General features: G+C 32.9%; 1 protein-coding gene across 1 annotated transcript in view; it reads right to left on the bottom strand.

Moving 5' to 3' along the window:
* Positions 1–26,939, bottom strand: part of LRBA (LPS responsive beige-like anchor protein) — a 745,582-nt gene that overhangs the window by 553,132 nt on the left and 165,511 nt on the right. Inside the window, exons 22-27 of the mRNA XM_051966352.1 lie at positions 23,892–24,866; positions 18,692–18,870; positions 17,426–17,579; positions 16,816–16,996; positions 13,199–13,326; positions 12,666–12,773 (exon numbers count right to left, since the gene is read on the bottom strand). Of these exons, the coding sequence (XP_051822312.1) occupies positions 12,666–12,773; positions 13,199–13,326; positions 16,816–16,996; positions 17,426–17,579; positions 18,692–18,870; positions 23,892–24,866 (1,725 nt within the window). The remainder of the gene's footprint in view (positions 1–12,665; positions 12,774–13,198; positions 13,327–16,815; positions 16,997–17,425; positions 17,580–18,691; positions 18,871–23,891; positions 24,867–26,939) is intronic.

The following is a 26,939-nucleotide window of genomic DNA, read 5'->3' on the forward strand; positions in this document are numbered from 1 at the left end:
GAAGTAATAATTAGAGAAACAAGCAGACAACAGAAAAGGATCCTGTCGTTATGGTAACAATGAGAATCAACATATACACTCAGAGGATGATAACAAAATCAAAACTCCTACATCCAAAGCCTCCAAGAAAAATAAGAAGTGGGCTCAGGCCATGGAAGAGTTCAAAAGGGACTTTAAAAATCGAGTAAAAGAAACAAAGAAAAAATTGGGAAAAGAACTGAGAGTGATGCAAAAGAAAATTCAAAAATCTAATGAGAAGAATGCCTTAAAATGCAAAATTGCCCAAATAAGAAAGGAAGTATAGAAACTAAGAAAATAATTCTTGAAAATTGTAATTGAGCAAATGGAATCTGATGATTTTATGAGAAATCAAGAAACAATAAAACAAAACCAAAAGAATGAAAAAACAGAAAACAATGTGAAATAATATCTCATTGGAAAAATAACTAATCTGGAAAAAAGATCCAGGAGAAATAATTTTTAAAATGGTGTACCAGAAAACTATGATCAGGGAAAAAAAAAAAAGGTCTAGACAGCATCTTTCAAGAAATTATCAAGGAAAACTACTGAAATTCTAGAACCAAAGGGTAAAACAGAAATCAAGAGAATTCACCAATCACTTCCTGAAATAGATCCCAAAATGAAAACTCCCAAGAATATTATAATCAAATTCCATAACTCCCAGATCAAGGAGAAAATACTGCAATCTCCAGAAAAAATTAATTGAAGTATACTAGAACCATAGCCAAGATAACACAAGCACTTAGCAGTTTCTACATTAAAGAACTGGAAAACCTGGAATAGGATACTCTCACAGAGCAACAGAGCTGGGATTACAACCAAGAATCACCTAACTGGCGAAAATTAGTATAATCCTTCAGGAAAAGTCTTTGAGATGAAACAACCAGAGCTGAATAGAAAATCTGGAAGTTAGAAGTCTATAGACTGAAATATACAGGTGCAAGTTGAATATGAAAGGATAATACATAAAAAAAAAAAAAAAAAAAAAAAAAGGGATGAGAGAGAAATGTACTGGGAGAATGGGGAAAGGAAAGGTAAAATGGTATAAATTATCTGCCAGAAAAGAAGCTAGAAAAAGCTTTTACAGTGAATGGAGAGAGGGGAAATTCTAGAGTGGGGAGTGAATTTGACTCTCATCAGAACTGGCTCAAAGAAGGAAAAAACACACTCAATATAAAATCTATTTCAACGTGCAGGAAAGTAGGAGGGGAAGGAGATACAGGAAAGGGGAAAAGTGAAAAAAAGGGGGAGGCATATTGGGAAAGGGGTGGTTAGTAGCAAACACTTTTAAGGAGGATCAGGGTGAAAAGAGAGAATAGAATAAACAGGCAGGGGAGGAGAAAGAATACAGTTAGCAATAGTAATTGGGGTTTCTCTGACAAAGGCTTTATTTCTCAAATGTATAGGGAACTAAATCAAATTTATATTTTAAAAAGAGAGAGAGAGAGAGATTTTTCAAAAGATAATGGTCTGTCTACACTCAAAGGACTATAAAATCATGCATATCCTTTAACCTAACAATACCACTCCTAGGCATGAATCCCAAAAGAAAATTTTAAAAGGGGGCAGCTAGATGGCGTAGCAGATAAAGCACCAGGTCCGAGTTAGAAGGACCTGAGTTCAAATCTGCTCTCAGACACACTTCCTAGCTGTGTGACCTTAGGCAAATCACTTAATCCCAATTGCCTCAGTGGAAAGGGAGGGAAGGATGGGAGGGACAGAAAAGAAGGGAGGGAAGAGAGGGATGAAGAGATGGAAAGGAAGGGAAGGGATGAGAAGGAAGGGAGAGATGGAAAGGAAGGGAGGAAAGGGAAGGAGGATCTATTAATACATGGAAATTAGTAAGGAAGAGTTGAAAAGTAATAGAGGGATATGTTATAAAGAGGCTGTGAATGTCAAACAGAGCACTTGAATTTGATCCTAGAGACAAAAAGGAGACACCATACTTATGGATGTGTTCAGACTAACATGTTCAGTGCTTTGGGAAATCTTGATGACTGAATATAACTTTAAAAAGGAAGGAAAGAAGGAAGGAAGACTAAAAAAGAAAAAGGCGGGGCACATGTGATTATGATGGAATGTGATTGTTCTAAGGGAAATGATAAGCAGAATGCTCTTGAGAAAAACTGGAAAGTCTTCTATGAACTCAAGCAAAAAGAAATATTGTGAGATGACCAACTGTAAATGATCTTGTTACGATCAGCAATATAATGATCCACAACTACTCTGAAGGACTCATGATGAAAAATGCTTTCCATACCCAGAGAAAGAACAGATTGTCTCTGAATATAGATTGAAGCATATTTTCTTTTACTTTATTTTTCTTGAGGGTTTTTTTGAGGGGGAAATCTGTTTTTTCAAAACATGACTTTAATGGAAATATTTTGCATAGCTTCACATGTGCCTTCTTAATGGGGAATAGGAGTGGAGAGGAAGGGAGAGAATCTGGAACTCATAAAAAACAAATGGAAAAATTGTTTTATATGTAATTGGGGAAAATAAAAGTATTGAATATAAAAAATATAAAACTAGGATGGGATCATTTAAGTATTTTATTTCCATATATATGTTCCTTATATTTTATATAATTTCCATACACACACACACACACACACACACACACACACACAATTTATATTATTGTAAATATTCATCCATTTCTTTTAGATTGTTAGTATTATTGGCATATTCTTGAGTGAAATAGCGCCTAATGATTTCTTCTATCTTTATTCACCCTCTTCATTTTTGATACTGGTAATTTGCTTTTCTTTTTAAAAAAATAAAAGAATTAGTTGGTAATGTTGTTTTTAAACAATAAAAACAGCTCCTAGTGTGGTATAATTTTTTTTATTTTCAATTTTATTAATCTCTCATTTAAAGGCCCTTTAATAAATACATTTTATTGCATCGTGATAAGAAAAAAGAAGAAAAAAAATTCCATTTCATACACAATCCATGTCTATTCTTTAATGAAATGTCTGTTAGTTGATGTTGATGTTTAAGTTCATAATAGAAAAAAATGTTAAAATAAACTTTAAAAAATCTTAAATGAGATTGATCAAATGGAAAGAAGGCCTATAAACTTTTAAAGATCAAACTGATAATCACATATTGAGCACCCAATAAGTGTCAGGCACTGGCGATATAAAAAAGAGACAAGCTCCTGTCCTTGAGGACCTTACAATCTAAAGAGGAAAACAACATGCAAACAAACGGATACAAATTAAGCTATATATAGGATAAAAAGGAAATAACAGAGGGAAAACTAGAATTAAAAGGGTTGGAGGAAGCTTCCAGTAAAAGGAAATGAGGAAAAAGCATTCCAAGAATGAGAGTAAGCCAGAAAAAATGTCTGAAACCAAGAAGAGTCAGGAAGCCATTATCACTGGATCTATTAATACATGGCAAGGAGTAAGGTATAAGAAGAGTGAAAAAGTAATAGAGGGATATGTTATAAAGGGGCTATGAATGTCAAACAGAGCGTTTGAATTTGATCCTGGAGACAAAAGGGAGACATCGTACTTTACTTATGGACATGTTCAGACTGACATAGACTGACATAATGCTTTGGGAAATCTTAGTGATGAAATATAACTAAAACTTTTAAAATATGAACAAAACTTTCTAGAGAAATAAGGAAGACCAAATTAAATCTATCCAATAGCTCAAAATTTTAATTAAAAAAAGATATTTTAATTAATTCTCCACTCAAGCACCAAAATTACATTCTCAAAATATTGATCTGATCATGACACTGCTTCATTCAAAAATCTTCAAACGCTCCATTTTGCCACAAGGATAAATTCTAAAATTCTTAATCTGACATAAAAACACAATATGAGTACCATTTAAACTTCCACATCTTACTTCATATTATGAACCCTCACATAGTTACCATTCAATTCAAACCAGCCTGCCAGTTATATTCCCAAATAAGACATTCAAATCTTTTGGCTCTACATATTTAAATAAATGATGTCCTTTATCTAGAATGCAATCCCTCTTGAATTTCACCATATAAAATATCTGTCTTAGAAGTATAGTTTTAAGTATGACTTCCTACATAAAGCTATTCTTCATTCCCTTACATTTAGAAGTTTATACCTTAGTCACCACATACTCATACCACCCCTTAAGTTCTACACCCAAAGAGATCTAAGAAGAATTATATGAGGATTTAGGAACTCTAACCAACACACTGACCAATTCTAATTCCACATTATCCATGATGAAGCATGATACTCATCTCCATACACTTCCACATCTTTAGCTATTGAATATGTTAAATATATCTTCCAAAACAATACTATTTTATCACTCAAACCATTAACCAAGTCATTATAATTTTTTTAAACTGAATAAAATAATGCTAAGAACAATTTCTTGGGAAAGTTAATTAAATGTGTTGTTCTGCAGTGACATCAACTAATTAATGATTGCTTTGAAACTATTCATTTAATTCACCAATTTACTTAATTCAACAAACTGTATGCTATTTCCTAGTTACTCCCTTTATCATGTAAAAACTATCATGAGAAACTGTCAAATGTTTTGCTGTAACCAGGATAAATGATGTTCATAAAATTCCCCTGATCTATTAGCAAACTCCATTCCACTGGGTTCACAACATCCAAAAAAAAAACCAAAAAACAAAAAACTCACAATCCATAATCATACCATTTTCATCACATGATAATCATCTTCTTAAGACCAGGCAAAGAGATCATATGATAAATAACCTGATGCAATGTGTGAAGATAAGCTATTACCAAAGAATCCAGAATGTCTAATGTCCAAAAGGAGAATTGGAAAAGATATTAACATAACCAGGAAAGTAACAAAAGAGTACTATGTAGCCTCTCTCACAAGGTAATATATATTAACATTTGTTTAAAATAGAATGTTAACAAGAAAACACCAATATTTATAGGCGAAGATCAGTCATAAAATAAAAAGATAAAAGACATTAAAAGGAAAAGAAGATTGAGTTAAGAGTACGTGTGAAGGTCTGTTGTATTTACAAATTATAAAACCTCTCATAAGAAAATTTAAGATGGTATGCTCACATAGCTGTTGTTAGGCAGTTGGTGGCGTGGGGTTGGGGTCCCTGGGGAGAAGCGGACATATCGCATAAACAAATTTACTATTCGGACAAATATGACGATGAGGAGTTTGAGTACTGACACGTCATGCTGCCCAAGGACATAGCCAAACTGGTCCCTAAGACCCGTTTGATGTCTGAGTCTGAGTAGAGGAACCTTGGTGTCCAGCAGAGTCAGGGATGGGTCCATTACATGATCCATGAACCAGAGCCTCACTTCTTGCTGTTCCGGTGGCCACTGCCCAAAAAGCTTAAGAAGTGAAAGAGCATACCATTTCTTTTCCAAGCTGTACATAGCTATCCTTAATCTGCTAACTTCTTTCTGCTAATAGTGTTGCCTTCTTGATTCTCACTTGGGATATTTAAGGGATGTTTAATACACTTTTGGAAAGTGCTGATGACTCTCATGTTTCTTGAGCAAAGCTGACATCACAATCACCATCACCACCCAAGCGGGTGTTCTGATGAATTTAACTTCAGCTGATTTTTGTCTCCAAAAAGCAAGCTCTGGATATCAAGCTAAACACATTGGCTAGATGGACAAAGTATCAAGAGTGACTGAAGACTCATCACTACTTAGTTGTGGGCCTTGTATAACTGTTGCAATTTGTGTTTGTTTTTTCTCTGCCAAGTTGTGTGCAAGGTGACTTAATGGATTTATATTTTCATTTCTTGGAAACTTTCCATTTTATTCAAGAAATGTCTGTTCTGTTTAAATCCCTTGAATAAAAAGGAAGAGGGAGGGAGGAAGAGAGGGAGGAAGGGAGGAGGAAGGGAGGAAGGGAGGAAGGAAGGGAGGAAAGGAAGGAAGGAAGGAAGGAAGGAAGGAAGGAAGGAAGGAAGGAAGGAAGGAAGGAAGGAAGGAAGAAGAAAGAAAGGAAGGAAGGAAGGAAGAAGAAAGAAAGGAAGGAAGGAAGGAAGGAAGGAAGAAAGAAAGAAAGAAAGAAAGAAAGGAAGAAGGAAGAAAGAAGGAAGAAAGAAGGAAAGAAGGAAGAAAGAAGGAAAGAAGGAAAGAAGGAAAGAAGGAAAGAAGGAAAGAAGGAAAGAAGGAAAGAAGGAAAGAAGGAAAGAAGGAAAGAAGGAAAGAAGGAAAGAAGGAAAGAAGGAAAGAAGGAAAGAAGGAAAGAAGGAAAGAAGGAAAGAAGGAAAGAAGGAAAGAAGGAAAGAAGGAAAGAAGGAAAGAAGGAAAGAAGAAAGAAAGAAAGAAAGAAAGAAAGAAAGAAAGAAAGAAAGAAAGAAAGAAAGAAAGAAAGAAAGAAAGAAAAGAAAAGGTAAGGCAAAATTTTGAAAAGAGATTTTACCATGAAAAAACAATGAAACTGAGTATTGCAAATATGTAGAAGTCACCAAAGATACTGAGCATGAGTTAGCAAAAATTTAAAAATGGAAGAAAAAAAATCAACAAAACTAAAGCTATAAAGCCAATGAATTAGCCAGTGACACTTGTTATCATATAAGATGAAAAGAAAAAAAATCAACTGAATTGCCCAATTTCTCCCACTTACTTTCTGTATAACACTGGTCTACTCATTTAATTTTTATTAGATTCAATATCCTCACCTATAAAGTTAGGGAGCTAAATTATACCTTCCTTAGGCCTGAAATTACAGAAAATAACAAGAGAAACAGGAAAGGAAATAAAAATCAATGATTTCTATTTATCAATGATTTGCACAGCATGATTAGAAAATGTTAAGGATGATCAAACAGTCAGACACTTAACACTTCCTATCTGTGTTATCCTGGGCAAGTCACTTAATACCAATTGCATCAGCAAAAAAAAAAAAAAAAAAAAAAAAAAAGACCAAATAGTTTATAGTGATGGCTTATTTTACAAAGAACTTTATGAGGGTAGTAACCCTATTGATCAGGTTCTTCCTTTATAAAAACCTTGCAATGGAGATAATTTATTAGAATTCAAGTCATATATAACTGTAGGATACAACCTGTTCAACAGAATATTAGTGACTGCAGCTGACAGGGTTTTAAATCTTTTTATTAATTACTGTTTTGGTACTTTAAAAGAAAATAAACAGGATAAGAAGGACATCAAAGTCATTGTGAAATATATATAAGGGTATATTCTGAAGCAAAAACATTCTCTGAAAAATTAAGGAGAAAGTAATTAAAAGAAGATAGTGAAGAAAATGGCGGAGTGGACAATAAAAGCCACAGACCTAAAAATGAAAACCAGGAAAGTTTTGCATAAACACTAAAATGCTTTATCTGAAAATTAATTTCTCTATTGTATTACTATACTTTTCCTGCCTTTTCTTGTTAAAGCTTCCAAAATTGAAGTCACACAGGCTATTTCATTCTTCCTCTCATTCTAAAGTCTTTACCAATTAACCTTTACAGCACTAGAAGTACTGGTTATTTCCATATATAATATATTCATATATTTCATTAGCTTCTCTATGGTGTTATCTTAATTAACTGTCCTTTTAAAAATTATGCTTTCACTAATGAAAGTTCTTTGTTTTTAGCATCAAGTAGAATTTTATAGATTTGAAGACCATAAGATCTTTAAGAGTCTAAAGTTTAAAAAAAAAAAAGCTAGAAAGAAACTATGATATAGATCATAGAGACTGCTTTACAAAACAATTTAGAAGTTAAGACCAATAAATAGAAAAGTGTATGGGTAGAAAAGCAATATAAAATACCTGATCTCATAATTTAGCATTCCATTCTTTTTTGTCACAGTCATTTTGACTCTTTACTACTTTAGTAGTATTAGTCACTTTAGTGTTTACTGATAATGTAGCAAATGGTGAATATCTCAGATGGTTTTAAATGTGACATAACTGAATATTCCCCTCAAGATTTATCGTTCTTGTTCAACTACTTTTCAGTCATATCTGACTGTTTATGACCCAATTTGGAGTTTTCTTAGCAAAGAAACTGAAGTAAATTCATATTTCCTTCTTCAGAACATTTTACAGATGAGAAACAGGATTAAATGACTTGCCCAAAGTCATGCAGGTAGTAAGCATCTGAGGCCAGATTTGAACTCATAAAACTGACTCTTTTTGATTTTAAGACCAGCATTATTCACTATGTCACCAAGATGGCCCTACAAAATTCATACCAAAACATCAGTAATCCTATCTAATAAAACTAACATCTAGATCCTTACATATACTAGAACCTAAATAGTATACAACAGTATCATTATATTCTACCACTATTATTATTAATTGGATAATAATAATTCCTTTATAATGTATAAGAGAAGAAAAATGTTCAGAGAAATTATCTTTTATTATTCTCTGCTGAGTTGGGTTCAACTAGGTAAGTTACCGTCTCCAAAAAAGAATCCCAGGGAGGATTCTGGAAAGACGATAGAGTAGTTTGATAAATTTCAAGCTTTTCCAATTTCCCGGACAAATAGAATAAATGTGCACCTCAGGGAGAACATAGACTGGTAAAAAAAAAAATCAAGAAGACCCCACCACTGAAATATAATATGGGAACAGGGAAGACTGGGGTTCATATTCAGAGGAAGACACTTCAGTAAAAAAAATTAAAAATAAGAAAAAGAAGTTTCTCTCCAAAGAGTAAAGTGAAATGGCTCTCTAATCAAAGAGAATTTATAGAAGAACTCAAAAAAGAATTCAAAAATCAAGTAAGAGAGAGTGAGGAAAAACTAAAGGAAAAAATCAAAACCATGCAACAAAACCCAAAAAGATTATGAAAAGAAAAAAGTTAATTAGAAAAGAAGGTATAGAGTCTCAAAGATGAAAATAACTCTTTGAAAATAAGAACTAGACAAGGGGAAGTCAGTGAAGCTATGGGAGATAAAGAAATAACAAAACAGAGCATAAAGAAGGAGAAAATAAACACAATGTGAAACAACTCATAAGAAAAACAACAGATCTGAAGAACAAATCAAAAAGAGAAAATAGAAGAATAACTGGACTGCCAGAAAGTTGTGACCATAACTGGACTTCCAGAAAGTTGTGACCAAAAAGAGAACCTTGATAAAATAATGCAGGAAATAATCCTAGAAAATAATCCTACCACATGTCCTGGAATCATATCTACTGATATTCAAAAGAGCTAACCTATGGCCAAAAATATCATACCCAACAAAATTATCTATAATCTTAAACGAGAAAGAATGAACATTCAATGAACATGCAGAGATTTTCCCACCTTAACAGAAAATGTAATATATAAGAGCCAATATGAAAGATCAATTTTAAGGAATTTAACATGGACAAATTATTGATTTACATCAACAGTAGGATAGTTCAAAAGGAAAATTGGCACAATTAAGGTAAAAACAGTAATCATGTCATACAAATGAGGTGCAGAGGAAGAATGGAGACAGAGACATTAGAGGGGGATGAGAGCTCATAGTTCTGAAAACCTACTCACATTGAGAATGGGTTCAATAGGTAACAATACACATATATCTTGAAGGGTATAATACCTTCCAAATTTATAAGAAATAAGGGGGGACAGATGGATGGATAGGGAAGCAAAGGGTGAGGAAAGAAAACAAGGAAATGATCCTTGGGTAGGGGCAAGTTAAGTAATAGGCAAGTCAAGTAACAGAATTTCAATTAAAGAGTCAGCAGGGATAGGAAAGATGTGTGTATATATGAGGGGAGAGGGTGAGTGTGTACATGAAAGTACATATATATATATATATATATTTCTTAATTATAACTTGCTTGGAGGTGAAGAGGAGATGAAAGGGGGGAAAAGAATAAAGAAAATAAGATGCACAACAGAGACCCAAAGAAAAATTATAAGGAAGTAAAGAAAAAGTGGACATTAATAAATATAATTTCTTCTACTAATATATATACTTTCTTGACTCAGCAATTTGTTGTTATATATGTTGAATCCTCCTTGATGCTCTTCTGGGCACATGACAATGTTTTGTTTTGCTATATATTTCTTTTCTGTTTTTCTTTTTTTTCTTACTTTTTTTCAAATAAAATAAATTTAATAAATTAAAAAAAAATTCAAGTATATAGCCATTAAGAGAAAAGTTTTCCTTTCAGCAATATTTTAAATCAAAATAATTAAACTTTTAGAGAGAGCCCCAAAGTTCCAAAACTACAATAAAATCATTCTAATAATGTGGACTCCATTCCTTCTCTGATTAGTTACATAAGTTGGCATGTATGCATTATGTGTATACATAACATAGAAAATAATGACATTAGAGATGCTAGTGCTCCATAAAAATATTTTGAAACAGACTGAAAAACCTTCGAACAAAAACATTTAGTACACAATAATCTAGCAAATACACCACTCCAAGCTCATTAATAAGCTTTCCATGCAGATTTTTAAAATAATAGTAATTCAAGGATTTTAATCTATTTTTTGTCATGGATTGTGGGCAGACTGGTGATCCTGTGGACCATTTCTCAGCCTTTTACTTGATAAGCATTTATTAGGCACCTATTCTGTGCTAGGAACTGTGCTAAGAGCTGGGTATATAAAGAAAGGAAAAAACAGTTAAAATTTTCAAGGAGACGATCATTAAATGGAGACAATGTGGAAATAACTATGTACAAACAAGTTATATACAAAATAAACTGTAGATAATCAAGACAGGAAAGGCAGTAGTATTATGAGATATAAGAATAAGCTTCTCCTACAGAGAAGGTAGGATTTAGCCAGGACTGAAAGAAAGTCAGGAAAGTCAGAAGGTATACATGAGGAGAAAAAGCATTCTAAGCATGGGAAACAGCCAATGAATATGCTCAAAGTAGAGAGATGCAGTGTCTGGTCTAAAGAACAAGGAGACCAACATTACTGTATCTAGAGGAAAAGAAGGGTAAGAGGACTGGAAATGTTGGAGGGAATTAAGATGTAAAGAACTCTGAATACCAAGCATAGCATTTTATATTTAATGCAGGAAATGCCAGGATAACCCTGTAGTTTAGTGCATTGGGGGCAGGGAGCTGACATAGTTGATCCTGCACTTCCAGAAGAACATTCTGAAAGCTGGTAGAATGATGAACTAGAGTGGAAAGTTAGAAGCATAGAGACCAAAAACCAAACAGCTGCAGCTGACCAAGTATGAGGTGTTGACTGCACAGGAGAAGACAATGCAAGGATAATGGCAGTGTCAAGAGAGAGAAGGAAAAGAGGCTATATTTAACTTGTTAAAAAGGTAAAATAAACAGAACAACGTTTTTAAACAAACAAAATGAAATATATATGATTACAAAAGCAACCAATTATATTGAAATACAATTATCAAAATATTTTTAAAGAAGTTTTAAAAGAAAATCTGAAACTAAGAATATCTGGCTTAAAATTTATAGAATACTTCTTTCTTGGAAGCATATCTACTCAGAAGCAATTAAGTCTTATAGAGGATAGACCACTACTGCACAAGCTCTTCAGCCTTACAATGACCAACCTTTTAGAACGTACATAGAGAGGAGCTTTTAAAAAAAAAATTTTTTTCTTCCCTGTAAAATAGAATCAAATTGAAGTAATTGTTGTGTCTCCTGGGCATATCATCCACTTTTCCACATACTTTTGATAATTCTTAGAACAAAATCTAAGTTTGTCTACCTCTTGAAATCCTGTCTCAAAAAACTTTTCTTCCATTAAGCTTGTCACGATCTCCCAATTGCTCTTCTGAAACAAATTAATTTATAGCCTCATACCTCACATGGAATTTGGTATTTCATATAAATAAGATGTTCCATTTTGTATTAAAGCTGAATATATTATAGACATATGGTCCAAAAAAGCAGAAAGCAAGTCTTATGTTTGAATCTCTCACAGCACAAATCATAATGCACATTGTAAAATATTTTTAAAAGGTCTGCTAAACTGAACTATATCATCACACAAGGTATTATATCTAACATGAGTAGATCTTCTCAAAACACTGATTGCTCTGAAATAGTCTGAAGGATTCTAGTTGACTAAAAATTGGTTAATTATCCTCATACTTGTCAAAATTAAAAGACAAACAATAAATAATAAATCCATACCGAGGTTTACTATTTTTAATTTCCCATAAATATATTTATTTTCCCCCCCAAAAGAACACTGTACAAATTGTTTCCTGAATAAATTTCTGCCATTCCATTTCTTTCTTTCCTTGGTTCTGAATATTTCCCTTTTCTGATTGCAAGAGATCTCAACCAATTATAATGGAACAGAAAAGAGTAGAAAACATGCATGATACCATGCAACATTTTAACTTTAAAATTGTCCAATGAGTAGCAAGATTTCATAATGTATTTTTGTGATGTATATGTTGGACATTGAAGGGGGCAACCCTATTTTCTAAAAAACACTATAGAGTTCCTAAGTAGACTAATTTCTCACATCAAAGTAAACATCCTGTGAAGTTTTACACATAATTCTCCCTGTACCTTAAGATTCTAAAACAGTTGCCAAATGTTTCACTCGCTAAAAACTTATTTTCCTTATTACTAACATACCTTAAAGTCCATGGATTTTTCAATTTTAAGGTGGGATTCCCAGGATAGAGGACAAATTACAAGTTAAAAAACCAGAAATAACAACAACCACAACAAGAAGAATAACATACTATATCTCTGAAGACAACTGCCCTAAGACGGTTGATATCCATGTCTTGCAGAAGTCTGTCGAAATCTCTCACTGGAGATATGCCACCAGTTACAATATCCATTGGACTCTAAGAAAGAAAATCACAGAGATGTTCAGAAATAAACATATCACTCAAAGAAGCAGAAAAGTAATACAAGGAATATTCCATTGTTTCTGCTAAAACAGAAGAAAAAACCAAAGTGGCATACAGACACATAACGCTACAGAGCCTACTAAGGAGAGTGACAGAGCAAGAAAGGTAAATGCCATAGCTAAAGAAAGAAGCATTATAGAAATTGGAAAAGCAAACACTTAGAAAAGCAGAAAAACCTAAGGAGGAACACAATTTATAATAGAAGTTAAAAACATAAATACTTAATATTATGTTTATAAGTTAAAATTACTGCTTTAAGAAGTTCAACAAATTTTTATTACAGTTTTCACTGCTAAAAAAATTAATCATGAAATTACAATATATGTGTTTATTTAAAATTCATTAATCCATATGCTTGCCTTTGCTGCAGATTTTCCAGCGGTTATCAAATTATGTGTTGTTCTATGTCCTTTTGCTGAGTCTCCACTAGATTTCAGTTGTGAATGCTGTTGACACTCTAAACAATTTCTAACTGCCACCGCACAAACTATTGAAAAATAAATAAATAAAGTTAGGGGTGGGTAGAGAAAGAAGAGGTAGAATTTGTGTTTAGGAAAAGGAAAATTAATTATTTGGAATGATCTGTGTAATGTATATTACAATATAAGTTTAAATATGACTATTATGTATATTATAATGTCTATATTAGAACTAAGAGATTAAATTACCTTCAATAAGTTTTGTTTATTTACTTTGGGATTTCTTTTCAGTAAAACAATAGGGGTTAAGTGACTTGGCCAGACCACACAACTATTAAGTGTCAACTGTCTGAAACCGGATTTGAACTCAGACCCTTCTAAGTTATATATTTTGGCACTGAAAGTGGGGGGAAAGCCCTATTTTCTAAAAAACATAATGGAGCTCCTAAGTAGACTAATTTCTAAAATCAATGTGAAAATCCTGTGAAATTTACACATAATTCTTAATGTACCTTAAGATTCTAAAACAGTTGGCAATGCTCTATGTACTGTGCCACCTTGCTGTCTCCCTTCAACAAGTTTAAAAGTTTTAGCTGTTTTAAGTTATTATGAGATGAATTTCCTGCTTTGGTGGCATGTTAGTATCTAATCCAGGAACTAAACGAAAAGCTACCTCCCAAATTCCCATTATTCACACTCCATAAAATATAACAATTATTGTTATGATGGAAGATGAGAAATGTAAAGGAAAAGGGAAAGAGTTGTAGCATAGAAAATTGACTAAATAAAGCCCAGTGAGAAGAGACCAAACAATATTAGCAGCTTACATATATATTAGGCTTGACTTTTATAGAAGGCCTTCTACTATCTTATCCCATCAACTATTATCTGCAGGGCAATGATCTGTCAATAATATAAATAATTCCCACTAAAATATAAATTCAGTGAAAGGGAAGGAAGTGCATGAGATGGCTCAGTGAGTAGAGAGCTGAACCTGGAATTAGGAAGACTTGAGTTTATATCTGACTCCAGACATTTATTGGCTGTTATGACCCTGAGCAAGTCACTTAGCTATGTTGGCCTCAGTTTCCCTATCTGTAAAATAAGCCAGGAAAAGAAATGTCAAACCATTCTAGTCCTTTTACCGAAAAAACCTCAAATGGGGTTGCAAAGAATCAAACATAACTGAAATATGACTCAACAACGTCTAAGTATAAATGACATGTAGAAGATGGCTAATTGCTCATATAAATTTACAGCTTTATACTTTAGAGGGTATTTTCTTCACAACTCTGGAGAGATACTATAGAATTATCCTCATTTTATCTAGGGAAGTAGTTGGAAAGAGAATGACTATCTCAAAGTGCTTACATAACTTGTCAAAGGCTAACATCAAGAAATTAAAAGAATCAAGCTCAAAACGAAACTTTTTTTTTTTGTTGCTGTTGAGGCAATTGGAGTTAAGTGATTTGCCCAGGGTCACGCAGCTAGGAAGTTGTTAAGTGTCTAAGACCAGATTTGAACTCAGGTCCTCTTGACTTCAGGGCTAGTGCTCTGTCCACTGCGCTACCTAACTATCCCAACCACAAATTCTTATTGTAAAACCAATGCTGTGTCCCACTATATCACCCTTGCCATCAATTGAAACACAGAATTTGGATCTGGAAAGGATTCATCTTTTATATACTGTGATGAACAAAGAAAAAAAATAAAGCAATTTTCCATTATGCTACATTAAAGAACACAGAGTCCTTTATATATGTAAGAAAGAAAGTGAGAAAATAGATTTTACAAATTGAATTAGACTTCAGTAAGAATTCTAAATATCTTATTCCCTGGTGGTTTCCTGGAGTTACTGAGAAGCTGATAGGTCAATAAGCCCATATGCATTCAGATACTTGGAGAAACATCAGACTCCTCTTTAAAAATGGAAATAACACTAATAGTAACAATAGCTAACATTTAAATAGTACTTACTATAAGTAAGCCAGTCAGGTACTGTGCCTGACATAATTTAGAATATATTTTATAATCAGTGTATACTAATGAAGAGGGAAAGCAAAATTTTCATATAAATGATACCTTAATGGACAGAAGCAGCTACACTCAAAGAAAGAACACTGGGAAATGAATATAAACTGCTTGCATTTTTGTTTTTCTTCCCAGGTTATTTATCCAATTCTCCCTGTGCAACAAGAAAACTGTTCGGTTCTGCACACATATATTGTATCTAGGATATACTGTATATACATTCAACATGTAAAGGACTGCTTGCCATCTGGGGGAAGGGGTGGAGGGATAGAGGGAAAAAATCGGAATAGAAGTGAGTGCAAGGGATAATGCTGCAAAAAATTACCCTGGCATGGGTTCTATCAATAAAAAGTTATTTTAAAAATAAATAAATAAATAAATAAATGATACCTTAATATGAATTAATTCTGTAATCTACTCAGTCCCTAGTAGATCTAACAATTGGTGTTTTTATTTGAGATAAGATGATTTTTCACAGGCAATTTTGAAGCCCAACAAAAGAGCAAGCCCAAAGTTTCTTCCGATTCTAAGAATGTTGAAGAAATTAAAATAAGAGCCTCACATCTTCTTCCTCTTCCATCCTCAGAGCTACATAAATGTTGTATCATTAAAAAGAAGCTAACTGAAAGACATATATCAGAAACTAAGTAGATTTTTTTCCCACTATATTCTCACTAAACGCATTACCCCCCCCTTCATTATTTTGTTTGATTTTTAAGGGATATTTTATACTATTCCATTTCAATTAATACACCAAAATATAAGTTTCAAAATGTTTAAATAACACTGTGAGTGAATGCAAGCTTTGTTTGACTAACTCAATAATTTCATATTAACAGAGTTATTTGGTAAATCTAGGTTATGTTTCTCTATTAACATATATTACAATTTCAGAATGAGATTTAAATTCTTTTTGACCTACATCTCTCTACCTACTTTCAAATTGTTTTTGTCCTAGAAACAAAGAGGGAATCCATGAAAGTAACTATGATTTAAGACTTCTGTAAATAAGAAAAATATTTGCATTGTTCTACCTAGAAATTTGGTAAAAAATGAAAAGCCTAGCTTCAAAGAAATGTAATATTATTACTTGGAAAGGTGTCCACATAAAGAAAAGCTATGGTGAATCATATTTTATAATAAATGGCTAAGTATAATTGGTATATTATTATATTCATTAGTATATTCATGACCTCAATGTAAACTGGTACTAGATAATAATGTTGCAAAGTTTCATAAAGGTGAAAGTTGAAAACTATCTTTGAGTTTTGCATTTTGAAAATAAAAGGCTATTATTATAAAAATTCTTCAATTACACATCTTCAATTATAGATAACCAGTTGTTATGAATATTCCTTTGCTCTTAAAAATTTGGAAATAAAGACAAATGCTATCCCAAATATAAACATTATTAGTGATATTTCCAGCTTAACAGGAAATTATTCAAAAAGCATTTATCAAATGCTTCCTATGTGAGCATTCTTTGTAGAAAAAAAATGAAACAGAAAATAGTATTTCACACTTACCCAGTCTAAGGCACTGCCGCAAAATTCCTCCAGATGACATATTTTTCTCTGCTTCAATTTCCGTAAAGCCAAGAGAACTTGCAAAAATTAACACATCTACAAGGCTGATTAATCTCTGCAAAAATGTCACAGAGGTCTCTATTGTAAGACCCTGAGTTGGTTCAATATTCTCCAATTCATGCTGCAAAAAAGTGAAGTTTAGCATTATAATACACCAAGTACTATAACGAAAAATATTTTTAACAAAAGTACTATATAATTTCTGAATTTCACAAAAATCCAAGTTTGCAACAACAAAAAATACTACACTAGCCTCTCTGTCATATTATTACATGTTATTGCAAGTAATTAAAATGAAGTATCATCTTTCCCCATAACTACCTGGCCCTAAAATAGATGTACTTTTTATTCTTGGATTAGATAACATTACTCCTTTTGAAGAGCAACAAAATATATATATATATGATTAATTGAATCATAGTTTTGAAAAGTATATAAAAAGCATATTACTCAACTTTTAACTACTAGTCAGTAATTACTCATTTTAAATGAAACAAAGTGTATAATTAATGTTTATTCACAAATTTTAAGTAATATTATAAGAGCTTACTGTTGCGGATGTAGCAGCTGAAAGCAATGGCAATATACCTCCACAAGACATAACCATATTGTCCATTACTTGAGAGATGAGATGAATTGTGTTATGTACAAAGATGACATTATCGCTGCTATTTACAAAGTCCATAACTGTCTTTGTTGAATGGCTGTTAAAAGAAAAATTATATTTACTAATAAATCTAAAGAAATGGAATCACAATTTGTCTACTTAAGAAGGATGGCATGATAAGGGAGTGATTGTTATCCAAAAAAGGTAGCAACAATGATGATGTATTAGGCATATTATCTCTTGAACTTCCTTTAGTAAACAAACAGATCATTCCTAGTTGGAGACTATTCATGCCACTTTTGTGTTGAAGCATTAACAATATTAAGCTCACAAATAATACACAATGTAGAACAAAAATTGAGACTTTGGAGAATGACTAAACAAATTGTGGTAAATTAAAGAAAAATTAAGGACATAAAAAATTCTGAGAATCATGGGAAAAATCCTATGAACTGATGAACACTGAAATAAGTGGTTTTTTCAGAACCATGAAAAAAAATCTACAAAATGACAACAACACATGAAGGGAGAAGGAAAAAATACATTGACCAGGAAGCTTAGCTTTGGAAAAAAAGTTGAAAAGATACACCTCTCACACTTATTGGCAAAGGTAAGGTACTTCGAGGATATCATGTCAGGTTTGGTCGATATGTGCATTGCCCTATCTCCCTATTCGCTGCTTTTTTATTCTGTTACAAGGTAGAGCTCATAGGATAAAGGGAAAGAACGAGGTGTGGAAATGGACTTATAAAAAAAAGAAACATAGCAGTAATAAATTTTAAAATTTAAAAAAAATTAATTTCCAAACGCTATGACAGAAAATGCCAGACACAATCAATTGCAACAAATATGGTATATATGCAAATAAAATAGCAGTTAGTAAAGATCAGAAAATTCCTTTAGTTCACAATGATTTTAATATGCAGGACACAGTTATCCTTAGATTTCATATTTATAATAAATGGGACAACTATTATGTTTTCAGAGGCCAAAGGTTTTATAACCCTATCATTACAAACTAGACAGGCAAGGCAACTAAGACAATCTGAAATGAAAATTCATGTCTACATCAATGCCTAGTAACATTCTGTTTTTATTAAAAAACTGTAAAATACCAGAAAACATAAAATTTCAGGTATGTTACATGTTTATTTCAAACAAAAAAACAGAATTAGTGAATATCTTCTGAAATAGACTCAATGAACAAACCTTCTCCACATCTGTATATCTGTTTCTATGGAAAACAACAAGTCTGTGAGCAAACGCTGGTGCATTTGGGACCACCTGAACTCAGGAATACGAAACATGGTAGATCTGGAATCTCTTCTTTGTCCGTTGGCTAGAGCTGATGGTACTTCCTGTCCTATTTGCTCCTGTTCTCTTGATATCTAAGCAAAGAAAAATTAGTCTATCTTCAGAGAAGGTATGAGCAAAAGAAATAACAGAACATGTACAGTGACAACTGTGAAATCCACAGTCTCACAGGTATGGTAATTTCAAAACTGAAATTATAGATGGTTATTAAATTTACATATGCTATAAATCAGTATTAACCAATTCACCTGCAATTTTATTATCTTAACTTTGAGCAACATAAAAGTAAGCTCAGTGCTTAATATCCTATGCAACCCTATCACCAAAAGAGATATGTAATGCTATTAGGAAGATAACATAAGGCACAAGTTCTCTGGAATGAAAATCCAAGAAGAGAGTGAAATACAGAGAACAAATAAACAAAAAGAATGGCATTAACAAATGACTTGATGGAACTTGATGGAACCAGTGGCAGAGTTTTATTAGGTGAGAGCGAAACAATGTACCAAATTTATCCAGAAATCTAAAAGTATAATGACAAGTAGCTCTGCAAAAAGGAATGCTGCTATAATAAAACATTATTTGGCTTTGCAGTAGGAACTATTCAGTTGCTCTTTTTCAATCAAGCATGACTCTTTGTAACCCCATCTGGGACTGTCTTGTTAGAGATGTTGAAGGCATTTCCTATTTCCTTCTCCAGTTCATTTTACAGATGAGGAATCAGGCAAACTGAGTTAACTAATTTGATCAGGATCACACAGATAGTAAGTGTCTGAGGCCAGATTTGAACTCAGGAAGATGGGTCCTTCCTGCTCCAGCCTAGCACTCTATCCATTGTATCATAAAGATTATTCAAAATAAATAATTAAAAGAATATCTTTTCAAAAATAATGTGAATTATAACTGAAGCCATACACTAGAAGTACAGAACAAATGCCATTGTGTTCTCCCCTTTACCTACCCTCTCCAAATTTTAATGATTACCAGGGGGAAACATTGAAGGAGGACAATCAAGATTTCAAGAAAAAGAAGTCTGAAATTTAGGGGACAGGTGGAATGTGGAACAAAAGAGGAACATTGCTACCAAGAAGTCTTATCTTCCCACTTCTACTCCATCTTTTTTTTTTTTGCACATATTTAGTTAAGTTCTGTGTGCACTTAAAAATTTTTAAAGCAACATATACTATTACTACCTAATTCTAGCCAAGTCATTTTTTTGCAGGTCCACTCAAAGGCTTCCAATAAAAATGTGTAAACTTCCCAAATTCCTATCTTTCAGCAACTTTCTGAATCTGCCATGTCTTAAAGCCTACAATAGAAACCATGCTCTTAGTTCTAACAGCGGCATCTTACATATTACTATTTATCACTATTATGGTATTATCATCTTTCATTTGTATAGCATCTTATATTTTAAGTTTTTTTTTAAGTAAGTATTATTAAGTATTTTAAGTAAGAAAGTTTTACTTACATTATCTTATTTAAACCTAAAATTGACTTTTGGGAGATCACAGAATCATAGACATAGATCTAGGAGAGAACTTAGAAGCCTTCTAATCAAGAAGACTTTTTACAGATTAGGACCCAAGGGCCAGTGAGATCAGGTGCTTTGCCCAAGCTTCCAGAGGGGAGAATGTAACATAAATCTTTTAATTTGCAATGCAGCGTTCTGCACACTGTACCACATTGCATATCAAAAATAAGGAAGGCCAATATTACACCCCTTTTAATTCAACTAACATTTAACAAATAAGAAAACTAGGGTTCTGGGAAGTATGTTGAGTTGTTCAAAAAGCAATGTCAATAAGAGTCAAGATGTGAAATAAAATTTTTTTATTCCTAATACGCTATTTCCATTATACTATTCTTTTCCTAATTAAGATCACACAAAAGCCAACAAAATCAGAGACAGTGTGAGGATGCAACTACTATTTCCAGTACACAAAAGAAAAGACTTTCTAGGAGTCTCAGATTTCTTCCATAGGTAAATAATTTTTAAATCATTTTGAGAATTAATTTCCTCAAGAAATGTCTTCAAGGAAAGAAATATTGGTATTACTATTAGAGTGTTCTCCTTTTAATAACAAATTTCCATACTAGTAAATGAAGGTCATTCCACACCACAATCTCTTCAGGATTAGTATAAGAAATCAGAGAGAAGAGTAGTCATATGTCTTTGGGGGACAATCAAGGCCAAAAAAAGAAGAGTGATCCCAGAAAGAATATACATGCAAAGAAAACATCTGAAATAAGTATTGGGAAAATGGGGGAGTAAAGACAGGAATTTGCCCAACCTCTCCCCCAAACTGCTCCAAATTCCTTTAAATAATGATTTTAAACAAATCCAGCCAAAGATACCTTAGATTCTCACAGAAAAGGTGGGAGTCTAGAGTGCAGCCCTGGACCAGGCCTGACCTCTGAAACAGAGGCAGTACTGGTGGCTTCCAGATCTCTCAGCCCAAAGGCGCTAAACAGGATCTGGAAGGTCAGCAGAAATGGTCTGTGCAATCAAACTGGGAACCCAATGCAAAATTACCCCAGGCCCCACCCTAGCTCTCAAGGTCCATGAAGCAGGACCTTTGAATCAGCAGCAGTGATGGAGGTTTCTGGACTTCTCAGTCCAACACACCAGGGAGGACTCAGAAGGTCAGTGGAGAGGGTTTGTGGGAACAGGAAGAGAGTCTGGTGTGCAGTCCCAGGGCAGTCCAGGACAACACACTAGATCTTACAGCTGGCAGAGGGGCAGCACATCTACCATCTCCAGGGCAGAAAACAGTGCTTGTGGTCAGATTCCTAGAAGGATTTCTGAAAAGAACTGCACAAAATCCCAGAAGCTTGGGACAAGGTACCCTCTACCCTGGAAAAAGAGCTACTTTAACAAAAAGTTAAAAGCCAAGTAGGAAAATGAGCAGAAAACAAAAAAAGTTTCTGACCAATGAAAGCTATTATGGTGACAAGGAGGATCAAAACACATACTCAGAAGATGATAACAAGTTGAAGCTCTTATACCCAAAGCCTCCAAGAAAAATAAGAATTGGGTTCAGGCCATGGAAGAGCTCAAAAGGGACTTTGAAAATCAAGAGAGTAAAAGAGGAAAAATTAGGGAAAGAATTGAAAGAGGTGCAAAAGGAAATATAAGAAAACTAATGAGGAGAAAAATGCCTTAAAAAGCAAAATTGGCCAATTAGGAAAGAAGGTACAAAAACTCACTGAGGAAAATAATTTCTTAAAAAATAGAATTGAGCAAATGGAAGCTAATGGCTTTATGAAAAATCAAGATACAATAAAGCAAAACCAGAAAAATGAAAAAAAATAGAAAAAATATGAAGTATCTCATTGGAAAAACAAGTGACCTGGAAAAATGATCCAGGAGAGATAATTTAAATATTATTTGTCTACCTGAAAGTCATGATCAAAAATAGAGCCTGGACATCATCTTTCAAGAAATTATCAAGGAAAACTGTCCTAATATTCTAGAACCAGAAGGTAAAACAGAAATTGAAAGAATGAAATAAGTATTGAGCTTTGTCACCATGGCAAAGATCCATTGGAAAGATTCTTTATGCAGAACAATCTCTATTGGGTACATTAGTTTTTTGAATCCACTAAAAAAAAAAAAAAAAAAAAAAAACACTTTTATTTTAGATAGCAATTATACAATAATCTGTTATCCAGAGTGACCTTACAAGTCAGGACAATTTCTTTGTGATGATCATTGTTTTTCTGGATTGTTATTGTACTGTGAATATAATATTTTTAAGTATTGAGGGTGAGATAGGAAGTATGACCTTTATATTCCTGAAATATCACTACCTAGTATTTATACCACACAACTTCATAGATGTCTATTTTTGTTCTTATCCTTTTAAACAAACCTTAGATTTCAAGACTTATTCAATACATGATTGTAGAGAAGCTTACATAAACTTCTTATGTCTGCAAGTCCATAACAGAAGGCTGGCCTAAAAAACCTGAGTAATTCACACTAAGGGTTTATTTATTTTTGAAAGCCCTATATATAATAGTCTACAATTACTATTTTGGGGTGAAACTGGACTTTTTTTAGGAATGTCTTTGGTTGAGATCCATTAAGAAAATCTATGGGTGCTCTTTGGCATAAAAGAACATCTGCCCAGGTACCAAAGGTACTAAGGTCTTTATATATAAAGCCTATTATAGAAGAACCACTTTATAGAATATATAAAGGATCACCTAAAGATTTTGTTCAGACCTCAACTGGATGGCTCCATACACTCTGGCAATCATGGAAAACTTTTCAGTTTGGTTTCTCAGCTAAAGGTGAGGATGTTACTTCCAGAGACCCCAATACTTAGGCCCAATAGGGAGCATACCATATGCGCTATGAACTCTGGATTAGGCAAAAGCCTCTGTGAAATGAAACACTTATTTTTCTCATTCTTTTCTTTATTTTGTTGTAGTGAGGAATGCCTGTTTCAAACAACAAAATAACTACCAGATAACTTATTAGAATTCTGTAAAATGATGTTTGTGTTAAATTGTATCACCATGTATTTATATGCATGAAAAGACCTTAAGTCAAAATTTACTTGTAAACTGTGCTATATTTTTCCTGAAATCCTGTACTGATAAAAAAGGATGATAAATTTTTTCTAAATCACAAGAGAGTTAATATTTACAAATTGCAGCAAACAAACTACAATAGATGCACTGAAGAGAGGAAATGTCATTCCAAAGTTTTGGGAAAAGTGAAGTAACTTCCCAAAACCTGAGGGGAGCACTAGTCAGCCACTCTCTAGGGACTATGCTTGTAAGCGCAGAGTTCACACTTGATAATATAAATTGTCCTACTTTATTTTAAATGTTTGATAATGTTGATTCAACTTGGACTATTAAAACAGACCTTCAAGAAAAAAAAAAAAAGGCAAATTATTTCAGATTAAACTTGTAATAATCTCTCCATCAGGAATATTAGAAATTAAATCTTTTGATTTATAACATTTCTATAGTGACATAAAATATCAATCAATTCATCAACAAAATAATTGTATGTAAATGTTCCTTCTCTAATAATAACCAAAGCTGAAAGCATATTGAAAAAGGCGACTATACCCACCTCAGGACTGGGCCGATGAAGTTGAGAACTGTCTGTACTCGTACTGGCCTTTAATTCCAGCCTTTCAGTATCTGTAGCTACGCTGGAAACATCCAACTTGGCAATCTTTTTCTCAGAAGCAATACTAGTTTCTGAGTTGCTGATTTGTCCATCAATAACTGTTCTATTATCACCAGAATATACAGTCATTTTCTTTCCTTCATCTAACATTGGGTTGATTTCTGTTTGGGCTGTGACTTTGGAAGAAGTTACTTCCTTTGAAGTACTTGAATCTGGTAATGCCTCAACTAATATCTCAGAATCAGATTTTTCATGGGCTTCAGATACAACTGAAGACAACTCATTTTGCTGAAATTCTCCAGGTAACATGCCTGCCTCTGACAGTTGAAGAGGTAGACTGTTTTCTTCTTGATGTTCAATGGGGGGACTACTTTCTACTTTAAGTTCAACATAATCCTCTTCATCATCTTCCACTGTAGATTTGTCCAAAATTTCTGGAAGATCTGAAGTATCTTCTTCTAAAGATGTACTTAGGACTCCAGTTCTATTATCTTCCTCACTCACTTTGATAGAATTAGAAGAGACATTCATGACTTGTACTCCAAGAGCTACCTGTAAATTGTCTTTACATTCTGTTTCCTTGGTCGCTATTCCTTCCAAATCTATTTTATCTAGTTCCTTATATTTTTCTTCCCCAGCTTTTTTTTCTTCATCAGATAATATGTGATTTTGGTGTTCTATATTAGATTCTACAATGTCTTTTAATGGCTCCATATCATCAGTATTGCTAATACAAATAGAAGTATCTTCCTTTATTTCTAATTGTGGAACATCTTCTGAAACTTCAATATCCTTGTTAATACCAGAGACAGACTGGATTGGACTAGAGGGGCCTGGTCCAATTTCTTCACCAAATTTCCCTTGGTATTCCCTGAATACATTAGCTAGGTTTTCTTTGTGCATTTCAAAAGTTACCTAAACAGAAAAATAGAAAATTCATTTAAAATATTCAAAGGGAACATAGCATATTTCAGTATATTTCCAAAATCATAATCTTATAAAACATAATTAAATTCAGTTTATAAATGTCCTTATTATAAAATGAGTTAATTTTATGAACAAAATAATACATTATTATGTTATTATAATTAATTACTATATTATATAAATATTATAATAAAAATTATATTACAAATAAACCAGTACATTTATGACAAGTTTATAAATTAATAATATTATAGGGAGAAAGGTAAAGTCAAAAAGAAAAAAAAAAAGCGCTAGTCTTACTTCCACCAAGAATGATTACATTTATATTTTGCCTAACATAGAGATTTCTAAATTGTTCTCATAAATTAACAGAAAGAAAAACTGTAAAAAGCAATTCTGATCTTTGTTCCAGGATCTAATCACATATATTGTCAGGGAATTCATTATCTTCTAGATAATATATTCCTACTACTAAAACTAGGCCCATTTCCCTTAAATCTATCTACAAAATGATCAAAACAGATGTTCATCTTCCTTTCCGTGTAGCAACCTTTCAAATATTTGAACAGTTAAATAGTCTTTTTTTATTTTTTCCTCCTAACTTTCAATGATGCAAACTAGTCATAATACTTTCAAAGGTCTAAAGCTATATCCTAATATTGTATTTACACTATAAACCAACAGTTTTTAACTGAAATTCATACCCTTTTTCTTGGAATGCTTTACTTAGTATACAAAGTTTCATCTTAGATCTCTCAGTAATTCATCTCAATTCTTATGTCTTTATAATTTGTCACTTTTGTACTTTAAAATATGCCTTTGCCATCAGGAAATGAAGTGAAATTAGATTCATTTTTTAGTCTAGATTCATGAAGATTATATCAGCTGATTATATTCAAAATAATTATTATAGTTTCATGTGGACAAATCCTTTTTTAATTAAAAATGTACCTAAAGTGGTAGGAATGGAGTAGTTCCCATCATTGAGTTCTACAGTTTACTGATAATCGGAATCAGAATTGAATTACTGCATTTGGTCAACATTGTTTGTGCCACTCTCAAGGCCATATTGCCTTAGGGTTTCTCAAACTTTGCTACTTTCTCATACTTTAAGTTCATGTAAGTCTTTCCAGGGGTTTCTGAAGTTATCCTATTGATCATTTCTTCTTTTTTTAAATTAAAGCCTTTTAAAAAATTAAAAAAATAAAAAAATAAAAAGTACCTAAATTGTAATCTTTCAGAGTAAGACAAAATCAATAAGCACTTCATTCAACTATTATTTGGTAAACATTTACAGTATGACCAGCCTTTTTCTACTTAGTAGGACCCCAAAGACAAAAAAGGGGGCAATAGACCCAATCCTCAAGAAGCCTTTAATCGACAAACAAAGCTTGGTATTCTCAGTGGCAAGTATGATGCTTTGTACATATGAAGTACTTATTGAAAGTTATTGGATCTGGTAGAAAAGAGATTATAAATTATGTTTGAATTATACTAGCTGTCTTCTGAAATTCTTTTACAATGCCAAAATCTCATCTATACCAACTTGGTGAAAACTAAGAACTGTTAGAATCCTTACAAAGTGTTAAGTCATTAGAATTGATAGAGACAGTAATTACCTAATTTAGCATGGTTCAGTATGATTGATCTGATCCTACAAGGAGATGTTATGGGCCAGAACTTGAAACAAGGTACTAAGTGGAATTGATGGAAGCAATGCTTGTGTGCTTGGGTTTGTACCTTTAGAGTTTACACATTAGAACTCACACATTGGAGTTCACAAGTACGGGAGATATATAAAGTTAACTTTGTAACTTTGTGAATTCACACCTCCCATAATCCCACTCTTGGAGGAGGAGTCAACCTTGTACACCAAGCATAAAAAGAGCTTCAGTTAGTCAGTCAAACAGAGTCAGTTCGGAAAATTGCCAAGAGTTGGAGTTGAGTTAGAGAAGCAGAAGCTGCTAGAGGCAAAAGATTAGCAACAAGAGCTCTCAGAACCAAAGAAAGCTCAAGTGAGTTCAATAAAGGAGATTGACAAGCTAGAGACTGCAGTCGAAG

Source organism: Antechinus flavipes, chromosome 6 (assembly GCF_016432865.1).
Source record: "Antechinus flavipes isolate AdamAnt ecotype Samford, QLD, Australia chromosome 6, AdamAnt_v2, whole genome shotgun sequence".
Classification (NCBI taxonomy): domain Eukaryota; kingdom Metazoa; phylum Chordata; class Mammalia; order Dasyuromorphia; family Dasyuridae; genus Antechinus; species Antechinus flavipes.